General features: G+C 39.6%; 1 protein-coding gene across 1 annotated transcript; it reads left to right on the top strand.

Moving 5' to 3' along the window:
• The first annotated feature begins 344 nt into the window (after positions 1–344).
• Positions 345–12679, top strand: api5 (apoptosis inhibitor 5). The gene is made up of 14 exons (XM_047384347.1): positions 345–676; positions 2087–2248; positions 3208–3301; positions 3400–3465; positions 3580–3731; positions 3885–4091; positions 4307–4411; positions 6550–6639; positions 8386–8567; positions 8737–8830; positions 8936–8992; positions 10309–10388; positions 10505–10647; positions 12036–12679. Exons 1-14 carry the CDS (start codon positions 605–607, stop codon positions 12113–12115), a joined length of 1584 nt encoding a protein of 527 aa, XP_047240303.1. The 5' UTR covers positions 345–604; the 3' UTR covers positions 12116–12679.
• Positions 12680–14092: the final 1413 nt, after the last annotated feature.

The following is a 14092-nucleotide window of genomic DNA, read 5'->3' as shown; positions in this document are numbered from 1 at the left end:
CCGTACTAAATAAAATCATAAATTAAAAATAGCTTTTTGTATTTAATCAGGTTATCTTTGATGTTAAGTGTGATCTCAAACATGTTACAAAGAAACATAAACAGAAAAATCTCTATGGAGGCAATTACTTTTTAATTTTCTTGTCTTTGTGTGGTTTTACATCTCTCACGTGTTTACCAATATATTTATTTAAAACGTGCCTAAATTGATTTCAAAGGCGAAATTGCCACCCATAATATGGCGGATATCCCGCCATACCGTTTCCGCTCCTCTCATATCACGTGCCCTTCAGGCCGTCTTCGTTCTGACAAGAGCGGCGCATGTGCAGTGCGTCATCTTCCGTAGCATCGTAGCCATTAAGCCAGAGACAACATTGCGGGAAAACCGACGGTCGGAGGGGGGGAAGTTCATTCACGATTTTCTGGAAATTTCATCCTCACGCCTCTGTTGCTTTCACGATAGTATTTGACATTACTGCGTTCATCGTCGTTTGGTTCCTTCAAAGCTGAGCTACAGCTACCCTGTGAGGTGTTATCTTTTCTTTTTCCCCCGTGGTTTCATCAGCGGTCTTCTCTGAGAAAGCCAGGGACTAGGACACACGCTGATGGCGGTCACAATCGAGGAGCTCTATCGGAACTACGGAATCCTTGCTGATGCTAAAGAGAACCTCAGCCAGGTGAGGAAGAGTTTGAAATACTGTGGTTGTGTGAGCTTCGTGGCGTTGTCCACAGCGGGGAGCTTGGATTTAGCTGATTTATTGACACAGTGTTAGCTGCAGCTAGCTGTAATAGTAACCAGGCTAATGTACATGACTTTGCCGTGTCGATCCTAACCATAAATGGCGCTAAGAACTTGTAAAAATCATCCTAATGAACTGATCCAATGAGTCTTACCCTCATATTTTAATTCAATCTTGACATTTCGAGACTCAGTTTCAACCAATTATTTTTTATGGAGTCATGTTTTAAACCTGGAAACGTTTCTTTGTATCAGGATGCCAACTTTTGCACTGCCCGTTTGTTGATCCTTATGAAAATACCTCTTCTGTTCTAATCTTTCTTTAATAAAATCACAGTTAAGCAATTAATATTGGCAGAAATAACGGGAATTTTACTGACAAACTACAGCCTAGTATTGGTTATTTTTATAATAGCGACAGACGAGCACGGGGCAGGCGAGCATACATGCACACACTGTGTAAGGAAGCCGGAGTACCCGGGAAGAACCTACACATGCACGGGGAGAACATGCAAACTCCAAGCAGAAAGACCCCCAGGCTAAGATTCGAACCGAGGACTTTCTTGCTGCAAGGCAGTGCCAACGACTGTGCTACTGGTCCAATGTGCATATGTCGTGATTTTCAAAATGGTTGTATGTTAACTTAATAACAGAAAATAATAGAAATGAGAACTTTAAAATTAGATCATGCATGTTTGTTAGAAAATATGTTATACAAGCTAAAAATCTAGGTAAATTGTTTCCTTTAATTTGCATTAAAACCTGTGAGGTTAAGAGCCAAAATGACATGTTTGTTCTATTGTCCTGAAAGGTTAATCATCTTTTTGAAAGTTTTCCTTTTAGTGGTTAGGCTGTCGCTTAATCACATCAAGTTATGCTAGAATATGACTTTTATAATTAAAAACAGCAATGGGGAACATTCTCATTTCAAACAAATAAACATCCAGATTGCTTTCTGAACATTATAGACAAATCCTTACATTGAACAATTCATTTGGTTCAATCCAGACTGCGAATGTTCTCATTTATCAAATATTTAATTTTTTTTATACCAGTAAATGTTGGGTTCATCAACATGAATAGGAAAAAAAAAATATTTCCCTCGTCCCTGAGTAATTGTTTCGAGTATGTAACCTTTATGCTATCAGCCTACAATAGCAAATAAAACAGCTGGTTTAGAGGAGATACCCTCAAGTAGTTTAATCACGATCAGGTTTTTGGAACACAAACTGCAGCTGCAGACTCTGATCATAAAATATCTGTCATATTCTGGTGCTAGGCCAAGTATCAAATGTTTATCCTGTTATTGTTGTATCGGCATCATTAACTCACATATTTCTGTCTGCAGCACAAAGATGCCTACCAAGCAATCCTGGACGGCGTAAAGGGGGGTCCCAAAGAGAAGCGACTGGCGGCACAGTTTATTCCTAAATTCTTCAGCAGCTTTCCAGAGTTGGCAGATGCCGCCATAAATGCCCAACTTGATCTCTGTGAGGATGAAGATGTATCTGTAAGTACAAAAAGAAACAGGTATCCAACGTCTGGGCCAGGATGAGACTTTCATAGTATAAAGAACACAGAGTATAGTTTAACAGTATCGTAGTATTTACACAAACATTTACAAAAATGTCTAATAAGACCTGTTTTGTTTTTTGTTTTTTCAAAACAGAAATGCGAAAATGATATCTACCTCTGCTAAAATAATAAAACACATTGATTATTGGAAGTACACTAATATTTAATTCAAATGTTATTGAAGAGTTCATTTATTTCAGTAACTCAATTCACTCAGTGAGACACATTATATATATATATATATATATATATATATATATCACACTGACTGATGTTTTCAAGCCTATATTTCTGTTAATTATGATGATTTTTAACTTACAGCAAATGAAAACATGACATTTATGATTAGAATATTACATCAGACCAATAAAAAAGACATTTTTTGATACAGAAATGTGTTCTTAATGAAAAGTATGTTTTAATACCATAAAAGTTTAAGATATTAAACATAGGCTTAAAGGTTGTTTAATCTGACAAACGAGCCTCATTGGAATGCATATTCTATTATATTGAATATGACTGTATTGTAATGTTATATTCAAAATATATTTAAAGTTAGTTTGATTTGGAGGCACACACTTAAGCAAAGATTCTGGAAAAAAAGATCTGCTAATTTTAGTAGTTTTTAATAAAACATGCATATTGTGCAGAATATTCTGTTATGTCTCTAGAGTAAATTGGGGGGCTAACGAGCTGATGTTAGCTTGTTAATTATTTGGACTATCTGCTCCTGGAGACCCTGCAGTCAGACATGTCACCTGTAGCTTGCCTGGAGTTTTCTCCTATGTCCTATTGTCATAGGTTTCTAATTTCTGTTTTCAGGCTTATTTAACAGAAAGCCATTTGCCAGGTTTAATTCCACAGTAAAAGTAAACCCTGTCTGCCTTTGTCCAGATTCGACGGCAAGCCATCAAGGAGTTACCCCGGTTTGCAACGAGCGAAAACATTTTCCGAGTTGCTGATATTCTGACCCAGCTCCTTCAGACAGGTATAGCAGCAATATGGATCTCACTTATCGTTTAGTGGATCACCAAGGATCTGATGGAGAAGAAGTGTTGATTATCTTTGTATCTGTTGTGCTTCTAGACGATACAGCAGAGTTCAACCAAGTGAATGCAGCACTGATTTCAATTTTCAAAATGGATGCTAAGGGTAAGTTTTTTTTGTTTTATTCATTTCTGTTCATACTTGATAGAATCGGATGGAAAGGCATTTTTGTTTAAAATCCCTTTTAAACTATTTCCATCGTTGTCCTTGGTCATCCAGGTACGCTTGGAGGTCTCTTCTCACAGATCCTGCAGGGCGAGGACATCGTGCGAGAAAGGGCCATCAAGTTTCTGTCCACCAAACTGAAGACTTTAACAGAGGACGTCATGACGAAGGAGGTGGAGGAGTACGTCTTTGCTGAGACAAAGAAGGTTTGTGTTTAGAGGGAAACTGATTAGTCGTGTTTTATTATAGATAGACAGATAGATATAGAATAGCTATTTAGGCAGAACCAGTTGGCTTAATGCTGCTATTTGATGAGAAGTTGTATAAGAGGAGAGTTAACTTCCCTGCTGCCTCTTTAGGTGATGGAGGATGTCACAGGAGAGGAGTTTGTGCTTTTGATGCGGGTGGTGTCTGGTCTGCGGGTGCTGCAGTCTGTAAATGGACGACAGCAGCTTGTGGAACTGGTGGTGGATCAAGCTGACCTGGAACAAGCCCTCAATCCAGCAGACCCAGACACTGTGGACCGGCTCCTGCAGTGCACTCGGCAAGCTCTACCATTATTCTCTGTAAGCACTGCCAGATGTTGACCAATCAGATCATCTCTGCCTCTGTCTGAAGGCTTCTATTATGTGTTCTGTTGATAATTTCATGACAACATTTTACGCTTGGGAACCTTGTATTTTTAAGGTTCTTAACATTAGTTGTCAGTAACAATGAAAGAAATTATAAGTTTATCGTAATTTAAATGTAAGGATGTGTCACAGTTGTCTTTGTTTTGCAGAAAAATGTCCATTCCACCCGATTTGTGACGTACTTCTGCGAAAATGTCCTGCCTAACCTCAGCACCCTGACGAGTCCCGTGGCAGAGCTGGACATCCAACTGGAGGTGGGTTCATCTTTCTCACTCCTGCTGTTTATTTGGAGCCATGGGCTGGTATGACGCTCTAATGTCATGGCAACCATTAGTAACAATACAAACATTTAGAACAATGTATATCATGAATAATTGTCTCTGCCCCTTTAATAAAAGAGCTTGTATATCTTGAGCGCAGTAGCCGGTGCATGACTACTTATTTGTAACTTTATTTGCTCTTTAAGTGAGGATTTAAGTCTTATTGAATCTTTGCTGCTGTATCATAAGAAAATTATAAATAATAATGTAAGTCCTCGAGGGCCACTGTTCTGCATATTTAAGATGTTCCCGTGGTTCAACATACCTGACTTAAAGGAATGGTTCATTACCAGGCTCCTGCAGAACTTGATGATATGCTAGGGAGCTAAATGTCCCATTTGAGTCCGCTATGTCTTTGCAGGGACAGATATAAATGTGCTGGACACCAGTCCTAATGTGTTAAAATGCATCTATTTGTCTCCATTTAAGAAAAAAAACCCAAACATTTTAAAAATACAATTGTAAGGTGGTGTGTTTGTCTAATGATGTATTCTGTTTTAATTGGAAGTCAGATTTTCCCAAGTTCTGCAGCAGAGGTCTGTGTAGAAAGTTGGAGATCTCTGTGGGCATCAGCTTGTCTTGCAACTTGAGTTGGCACCGCGACTTTTTCAAATCCCTCTGGTTTACCCATTTGTAACTAGAACATGCTCAACCTGCGTGAAGGTTCATTTCCAGATCCGAGTTCTGCATAATCCATGTGAAAAGAGTAGTCACAAGGAAGATATTTATTTTTGGCTTAGTATAATTCATATTTTTAAGCTATAACCTTCTTATAGTACCCCTTTCAGATCATCTTTTATTTCCATGATCTACACATGTCTACACCTTGCAATCAACTGAATGGGTCCAAGGCATGGAATGGTTGGGTTACAGTCTTTCACACCAAACCTTTAGAACATTTTTTAGCGTGCCAGAGTCTGGTTTCTGGAGCGGAGCCCTCCGGTGTGAACCCATCCCGGACCCTGAAACGGAGCAGCCGGTCTGGACGTGATTTATTTGTACCTTGGAGCTGTTTGTTTGCAGTATGAATGCATGCTGTTCCCGGCGTACCATAGGTGAGTCATAAGAGCAGGGCATTTTAGCAGAAGAAGAAGTAGTAGAAGAAAAAAAACAAAGTAAGAGCATGTGGAGTAGTGAAGAGGTGCAGAACCACCACTACATTTGAACACCAAAGCTGCAACAGAAACCCAGATGAGACAGACTTTCTTCTTCATGATTTTTTCTTCTCGATCTGTGCAATACTGCCCCCAAAACAATCTGTTGCAACTTCATGACGCTTTTCAGTCCAGTCTAAAAAATCTCTGAGCCAACTAAAAGTGTGAATTTTCTCACTTTTACTGATCACTAGACCGGACCAGTAGTGTGAATACGCCCATAACGTCCACCCACCAGTTCTACTCCCTTGATGCATTTTAGGAAATAGTCCTAACCCATACCAGTATGAACATGAAGGGGTAACATGGGATCGTTGAACAAGTGTGACATAGTACAAAGCAAAGACAGCAGCTGCAGCAGCACAGTCCATTAGTGCTCACAGATCTGAACGGATCATCCTCCAGTAAATGCCTGGTCTAAGAAATGCGTTTATCAGCTAAATCTAATGCAGTGACTTACATTCTGAGGAGTGAACAAGCTTAACCCTTTGTGTGTATTATAGCGTTGAATGGATCTGTGCAGCCCGCCTGCACCCAAGGGGTTAATAACTAAAGTAGACAACTGCTGTACAATCAGTAAATAATATCCATCAGCCTTTGCTGATCTTCAGCAGTTGGCTCTGCTCACAATACCCTGTAGTGTGTGTTCCCACAACCCCCCGAAAAAAAACGCAGCTTCCTGACCTGGGGAGCTTCAGCCTGACTCAGCACTTGAATACCTGCTGAATATGAGCATTGCTGTGAGGACGTTGACATTTGGTGAGTGGTAAACAATGTCAGCGTGGCAGCCACCTGTCGGAGGTGGCGGCCAACTGCATGTTGTTAATGGGTCATCAGTCTACGCCACACGGCGCTGTTTTTCATTAGTGATGAATATTTGACGGAGTGCAAAAATCAGTTCTGTGTTTGTGTTTGTAGGTGCTGAAGCTGCTGGCGGAGATGAGTCCGTTCTGTGGAGATATGGAGAAGCTTGAGGCCAACCTCAACACATTGTTTACCAAGCTTGTGGTAAGAGCTATCCTGCTAGATGGATCCACGATAAAATAAGGCAGGAGTGTGCATGAGAGTAAAACAATTCATTTGTGTCTGATTTTCTTCTTGGAAAATTTCATTTATGTGAAAAAGGAATTTACTGATCCAAGTCATTTAGGAATAGGCCGGTAACAAAGCTGAGTCTCAGTAATGAGGGTTTAGAGCTTTAAGGGTAATAAAAAAAATGAATGTTGTGTATCTGCCTGAAAACTAAGTAGCTTTAAAATGAGATTACATTTTATCGGTACTATACTTGGTCACCAGTGAAGTTCAGGAAGCTGCAGTCTCTCCTGTCCAATTCACTTGACAGCAACAGGTACTTTATCCCAACAGGAGTTTCTGCAGGTCAGCCTTGATATGCCTTTCCAGCTCAGGCTTACTGTTATGTTTACATAACCCTAACCCTAAAACATACACAGCTTCATCATTTGACTCCAAAGATAAATCTGACTAAATACATAAAACTGCCGTAAACTCACACTTACCACATGGCATATTTTAATTTTATTTTCATAATTCTGGTTAATGTTATTGTTAAAATCCTGGTTTAGCCTTAGATTATATCCTTAGTGTCTGTTATATAACACCTAATGTAACTCCTGTCCACACACCTTTTGCTGCTTGGGGGTGTGGCCACCTGATCAGAAAGCGTGGCGTTGGTTCAGGCCATGAAGTGTGTGTTAACAGGCTGGATGGGATATAAAATACTCAGCTAAGCTCATCTTGGGATGATCTTGGGTCCTGAACACTAACTATGAGCTATGTCCATACTCCACCAGTGACACACAGGGACACTCCCAAAAAAAATTCAAGTAGCACACAGAAATAGGCGGTTGTTGCTAACAACAATAACCTCTTAAAATGCAGCTGCGGATAGTAGACGACATCAAGTTTAAAGAGTCAGGCTTTGTCAGAGACTCCAAAACCCGATCATTTAAAAGCTTTGTGATCAGGACTCCCAAGCAGAACCATAGAATCTGGAAATTTCTTATAAAAATCTGTTTTATGTATCTAAGTGGTTTTATTTTTATTTAACAGAGCTGGGTGATGTAGAATCCATTTGATTAGAAGCTAAAATAAATTGAAATAAAAATGAAGTATTTTCAGATATTTTACCTAAATTAAGCACACAATGACCTTGAGAATTGTGTGAGCCAGTCTCAGCTAACAATATCTTGATGCAACAAACTTATTTTCAGTATGCATATGTTTAAGTATAAGGATAAAATAATACAGATCAAGTTGCCCTGCGATGGACTGGCGACCTGTCCAGGGTGTACCCCGCCTCTCGCCCGTAGACTCCTGGAGACCCGTGACCCAGTATGGAAGAAGCGGGTATAGAAAATGGATGGATGAATAATGCAGATCGAGTTTACGGCACTTTTTGCAACGTCTTCCTTCTCTTGATAAAATGCTTAAATAATTGTGACCTGATAATGCCATGTGTCTTGTCTCTTATTGAAATTTAAAGCCTACCTTTATTATCATTGTTGTCCTAATCTGTTACTTTAAAAATGTTATTGTTTATTTCCTGATACTATTATATGATATTATACATACCCTGAATACAAGGACCAAAGTTTCCTGCTCACAGTAATGGAAGTGAAAGCTTTACAGGCATTTTCTCGTTGAGTCTACTTCATAACAGCGCCGGTAACTCGGCTCAAACCCACAACGTTAGACAAAGGCCCTTTTCACCAATTGATTGCTAATGTTTGTTAGGAATTCATGCCCCTGCCACCTGAAGAGGTTGAGAACGGTGAAAACTCTGCAAGTGAGGAGCCCAAACTACAGTTCAGCTACGTAGAGTGTCTCCTATTTAGTTTCCACCAGCTGGGCAGGAAGCTGCCAGACTTCCTTGTGGACAAAGTGGATGCTGAGCACCTCAAAGACTTCAAGATCAGGTGAGGTTGGACATCATTAGATGCTGCTGAAAACTCTTGCAGTTCAGCTTTTTTTAAGCCTCTTGTCAAAATGTGATTGAGGTACTAAAGTGCACAGACGTTTACATTAGTTATGTTGTCTAAACATGGTGTCTTCAGTGGGAATTGCCTTGGATTTGTTTCAAACTAGGTTGCAGTATTTTGCCAGAGGTCTGCAGGTTTACATCAGACAGCTGCGTGTGGCGCTGCAGGGGAAGACAGGAGATGCTCTGAAGACAGAGGAGGTAGCTGTCTACTTACACCCTGCTGGCTGCTGTACTGTTGGATCATGTTTAACACTTCAGATGTAAAATATCCTCGTGACTAATACATTATTTGAATTCTGTTAGAACAAAATCAAAGTGGTGGCCCTCAAGATCACAAACAACATCAATGTTCTCATCAAGGTAAGGGCTTCATAAACAGCTGCCTGATTTTTCTAATTTCCTCTCCTGAGAAGGAGCATTGGTTCATTATTGAGGCATTTTCTTAACAACTTTGCAACCAAAATCATTATTAAATATGCAAACTGGAATGCAGCCATGTTCATTCAAACGTCTCATCTAAAGCTGAGGTTAAGTTCTCAGTTTCTGTCCATGTTTCATGTTGGGCTTCCAGGAAAGGGAGTGGAGAGGAAAACGAACCACATTTAGAAACAGGTGTCTGCTTCAACAGGCAGGGATGTGAAAGGACAAAAATGTTTCTTTGCTTATATTTATGACTAAATAAATTGGCACAAACAAACATGAGGAGAGGTTGTAGAATATGCAGCAAGTGAACAATAAACAGGATTCGTTGGGGAGCTTAAAATCAAAGGTGTTTTCAAGGTTGGAAAAGTGCTTGATTTCTGTATAAAGTCTTTGAAAGTGCTTGATATTCTAACTGCACAGTTTTGTAATAAAGAGCTCTCTAACAGTTTGATTAAAACCTCAATTTGATATTTTTATGTTAAAGGCACAAAATACAGAGCGATCATGTTGCCTTTAATGAAGTCTCAGAAAGCCTCGCTGCCGCTCAAAGTGGGTCTGCTCCTTTTCGTAATGCCAGCGTGTGAGCAGCAGACATCGCCTGGTGAAAAGACCGGCGGCGTCCTCTAGCATAGCTATGAAGCAGAGCTACTTTGAGCACGTAACTATGTCCTGCTAGTCGCGGACCTCTCCGGTGAGTGGGAGAAAACGGCATGCCAGGCGGTCGCCGTTTTAATGACCGCTGGCTCGAAAACACTTGAAACAAAACGTGGTCGAAACGAGGACTAAATCCACAAGTAGCTTCCTGCAGCATGTGCAAGAAGGACCTGGAGCTTTTGGTGATGAGAGAATCGCTCTCCAGTTGTAAGCCATAGTAGTGGGAGGAAATCTTACATTTCTGTTAGCTTACTTGTTGCAGGTAAATTGCAAATTGATTGTTTGAAGGATGGATCGAGCTAGGGTTTAATGTCATCTACAGTAATTAAATATGCAACAACAAAACATATTATTATTATTATAGCCCTAATGAGGAGTTTGAATAAAATTACATTTTTACGCCTACTGTTGGAGAAGGAGTCTGGTTTTCTCATGCAAACTGGGAACATGTTCCTTCAGAAGTTAACCTTTTAAAGCAGTAGGATCTTCTTCCCCTTGTGCTTATGGATGCTAAACTGCAATAAACCTGCAATCTCAAAGGAAAACACCCTTTTTTTTTTCCCCTTGACAAGAGTTAAAACAAAATGTTTTCATTTCAGGATCTTTTCCACAACCCTCCATCATACAAGAGCACAGTAACCTTGTCCTGGAAACCTGTCCAGAAGCCAGAGGCGGCAGCGTAAGCCTATTTCACATTAAATAGAAAAGACATTATTTAACAGCCAGAAGACGTTTATGCAATGCTTCACTTTTTGCTCCTTGCACCTTTTTATCCTTTCTTTGTGACGTTTACAGGCCCAAACGTCCATCAGGTGAAGAAATGGGATCTGGTGGTAGCACAAAAAAACCGATTACACCTCTGCCACGACGGGACGCGAGACAAATTTACAACCCCCCCAGCGGCAAGTACAGCGCCACTATTGGCAATTTTAACTACGGTAAGGAGTGTCTGGTGGCACGTCTTTCTGTTCACTGTTGATTCACAACCACACATGTTTTCTTGCTCTGTGTTGACTTTTGAGAAACTCAGATTATCATCAATCTGGTTCAAGATATCACAAATTCTCAGATTTTTATTTTGTTGTACTCACTTAAATACCATTAGCGGAGTATTATTACAAAAACAGTAGCCATAGTTCAATACTCACTGTGTACCTTTATGATCCATGCGATTGGTACAATAAAGCTTTGCCATGTCATTTTTGTGCAAGTAAGCTAGATCTAATAAAGTACAGTGGGTTGGTCAGGTTTATGGTGGGTTTTATTTTAACGTCTAAGGAACAAAAACAACTGGACTGGTCTTTAGTTTGATCTTCAATTATTCTAAGAATCTATAATCAAGGTTGGTTTTTTGCATAGCGTTCTAATTATGCTTTGCTTTCTTAAAATCCCAACATAGAACTACAGTACCATGCAAAAATATTTATACCCCTTTAGTGTTATTTTTTTCATAGTGTAGCTATAAACTTTATTTTATTGATTATGTGTGATAAAACCAATGTGAAGTAGTGCATAGCTGTCAAGGGGAAGGAAAATGAATCATTATTTTTAAATGGTTTCACAAATAAAAATCATCTAAAGTGTGGCATGCATTTTTATTAAGGCCTCTAAATAAAAGATCCACAGTTCGGGTGGGAGAGGCTGTTGACAGGATACAAGTTGTGCTCTCCACAAGTGGAAAGAAAAAGAAAGCAGTAGTTTATGGAAAATGGCATAAGAAGTCTGCAGTTTGTTCGAGTTATGTAGAGGAACATGACAAACATTTTGAAAAAGGTGTCGTGGTCAAATTAGGCTCCACTCCTCGAATCTGACACGATTGTTAAGAGAAAGCTATAAGACGGGTTGTAGTTCAGAACAATCAGCCAGATTACTGTAGACACACCGTCACCTTGGTGAAACATTAGCAACATCGTGGTGTAGAGGATGCTTTTCTTCAGCCAAGACGGGGAAGCTGTTCAGAGTTAATGGGAAGGTGAATACAGGTAAATACAAGGTGATTCTGGGAGAAACGCTGCTGGAGGCTGTACAAAGCGGGATGGTGGTTCACCTTCTAGGAGTACAACAGTACTAAACCGTACCGCCAGGGATACAGAATGTTTTTAGATCAGAGCATGACTTAAATGGCCCAGTCAAAGTCCAGGCTGTGGTTTTCAGGCATTTTCTAAGGGCAAAAATACACAAATGTCAAATAATTAAGTACAAAGTCATGATTAAAGTTTGCTCACATTGGAGAACATTTACCTAACTTCTGCACGCTCTATAGACTAATGTTCACCATCGTCTTTAACATGCTCACTGAATTTTTCTTGATGCCGTGTCGATGCAGAACAGCGCGGTGGCTTCAGGGGCGGCCGAGGACGAGGCTTCGGGGTGAGAGGCAACAGGAGCCGAGGCCGAATCTACTGAGACAGACGTGTACATTTTGTTCTGTGAACTGCGTCTAACTCACCAGAATGAACTATTTGTCACCTACTTATACCTTTTTTTCTTTTAATTTTCCTTTTTGTTTTTTTTTCTACCCTTTACTGTCTTTTATTTTATTCGTATTGCCATTCATTTGGGGGTCTGAGTTTCTGTCTTAAGCATTTCTGGCTCCAACTTTTCTACTTGCCATTATGACATCTAGTAGCTGTATTTCTCTTGGCCGAGGTAATGGTAAATCTAGGTGTGTGTGCATTATTTTTTTCTCCCTCTTCTTTTTTCTCAAACTTTTAAACATTGTGTGTATTTTCGTGGAACAAAAGACTACCAACCTGTAACTAAATATTTTTGTCACATTGTTGTGGGAAAAGATGAAGATCCTCTTGTTTAGCAGCATGTCAATGAATTTGTTCATTTCTTTTTTATTTAACCATGTTTTTGGTTTTGTTTTTTTAACAGAGCCTAATTAGAGTTGGCTGACTGCTTCTTTGTACAAATCAATGATGCTGTTTCATTGGATTTTTATCATAAACTTAAATGGAAGTACAATCTTTTGTCCTTTTTATTTTTTTATAAGAAACCTATGCTAGTCTACTGCATGTAATTTCCTTTTTATTATCAAATCACAGCTAAACTTTGAAAGCATTTATTACCCAGTAACATTTACCCAATATTTACATTTATACTCACCTGTGTTTGTGCCTCAATAAGAGAAAGTAATTTTAGCTTACAATATGGCATCTATATTTAGAAAGCACAAAGTCTCAAAGAACGGGCTCTTTTCTCTAAGGTGTCTGTGTTTGAAGTGGTAAAGGGGAGAATCAGGGTCTTAATGAATAAATGCTATAAAAGCTCCAATGTATAGAATGCCTTTTTGCACAGCCTGGTGTGGAGCCTCTGCTGTCTGAAAGATGAGCTTAGATTCTTATTTGCACTTACAGGAAAACGGACCATGAGCTCTCTTACTCTCAAATTAACTACACTTAACAACTGTTTATCCAAATTGTGTTTCAGTCAAACTTCTAATACTTTTTGGCTGGAGTTTTTAAAGTAAAATGAGTGAGCGAACCTTATTAGGTTCCCACATATTGCGGTTGAGGGTTCATCATGATGCATTGTGGTCAAGGAATCCTGGCTGCACTCATTGAGTTCCAGACAGACCTGGGGGTCTCCTGTGGATGGTTGGGCGTTGAATTAAATGTACATCACACAGGCCTTTCTCGCTGCAATCATGAATAATCTATAATAGTTCTGATTCTTTAAAGTGGGCTGCTTTGGAGAGAAGTTGGTGCCATACCTGCAGAAACTCTGGATAAGTAGAAAGAAGTTCAGACAGCTAACTAACAGCTGGTCTGAGAAGGAGAAACCGCTGCCTTGCAAGCACTATTATATGAATCTTTACAGTGCCTTCACTTCTACATTATGTGGTTATTTACACTAAAACGTTCATTAACAACAATCCATGTAAAATACATGAGGGATGTAACACCCCACACCGAGGTCATTGGGGTTCAATTCTGGCTCAAACATGTAAGATTGATCTGTCACGTCTTTGTCTTGCATCATGTTTATAAATGAGCGCTGATTAAAATAATTCTTGGCCCTCTGTGATGTCATCAACACAAAACAGATTTAGCTGTGTTTTTTTCCGCGGCACTTTGCTTTTAACGAGCTTTATATTTAAAAACCTGCTTTGGAGATCCATACTCATACTACCCAGCTGCATTTTAATATTTAGTGTACATTTGCTAGTGAACAAATACACCAATTGATGGTATTCTTTAAAGTATAATTGTAAAATCGGGTGAAGAAAGCTGGAGACCTAAAAGTCTAAAAAACCTAAAAACGGCAATAAAAGTGCAGCATACACCCAAAGCTCAGTGTGCGCAACAAGTCTTCATGCAGAAACACGAGTGTTGGGTTGTGTGGGAGGATGTTTGGGAGGAGGAGGAAGGGTGCTCG

Source organism: Girardinichthys multiradiatus, chromosome 2 (assembly GCF_021462225.1).
Source record: "Girardinichthys multiradiatus isolate DD_20200921_A chromosome 2, DD_fGirMul_XY1, whole genome shotgun sequence".
Classification (NCBI taxonomy): domain Eukaryota; kingdom Metazoa; phylum Chordata; class Actinopteri; order Cyprinodontiformes; family Goodeidae; genus Girardinichthys; species Girardinichthys multiradiatus.
The sequence above is the reverse complement of the archived record's forward strand: the minus strand, read 5'-3'. Positions and strand labels throughout refer to the sequence as shown.

What these genes read in the sequence shown, in the direction of transcription:
- api5 (XM_047384347.1), top strand. Translation starts at nt 605, where the DNA reads ATGGCGGTCACAATCGAGGAGCTCTATCGGAACTACGGAATCCTTGCT. An exon ending in GACCCAGCTCCTTCAGACAG is followed by an intron (nt 3,302 to 3,399) that starts GTATAGCAGCAA and finishes TTGTGCTTCTAG; the next exon opens with ACGATACAGCAGAGTTCAAC. An exon ending in AAGCTCTACCATTATTCTCT is followed by an intron (nt 4,092 to 4,306) that starts GTAAGCACTGCC and finishes TTTGTTTTGCAG; the next exon opens with AAAAATGTCCATTCCACCCG.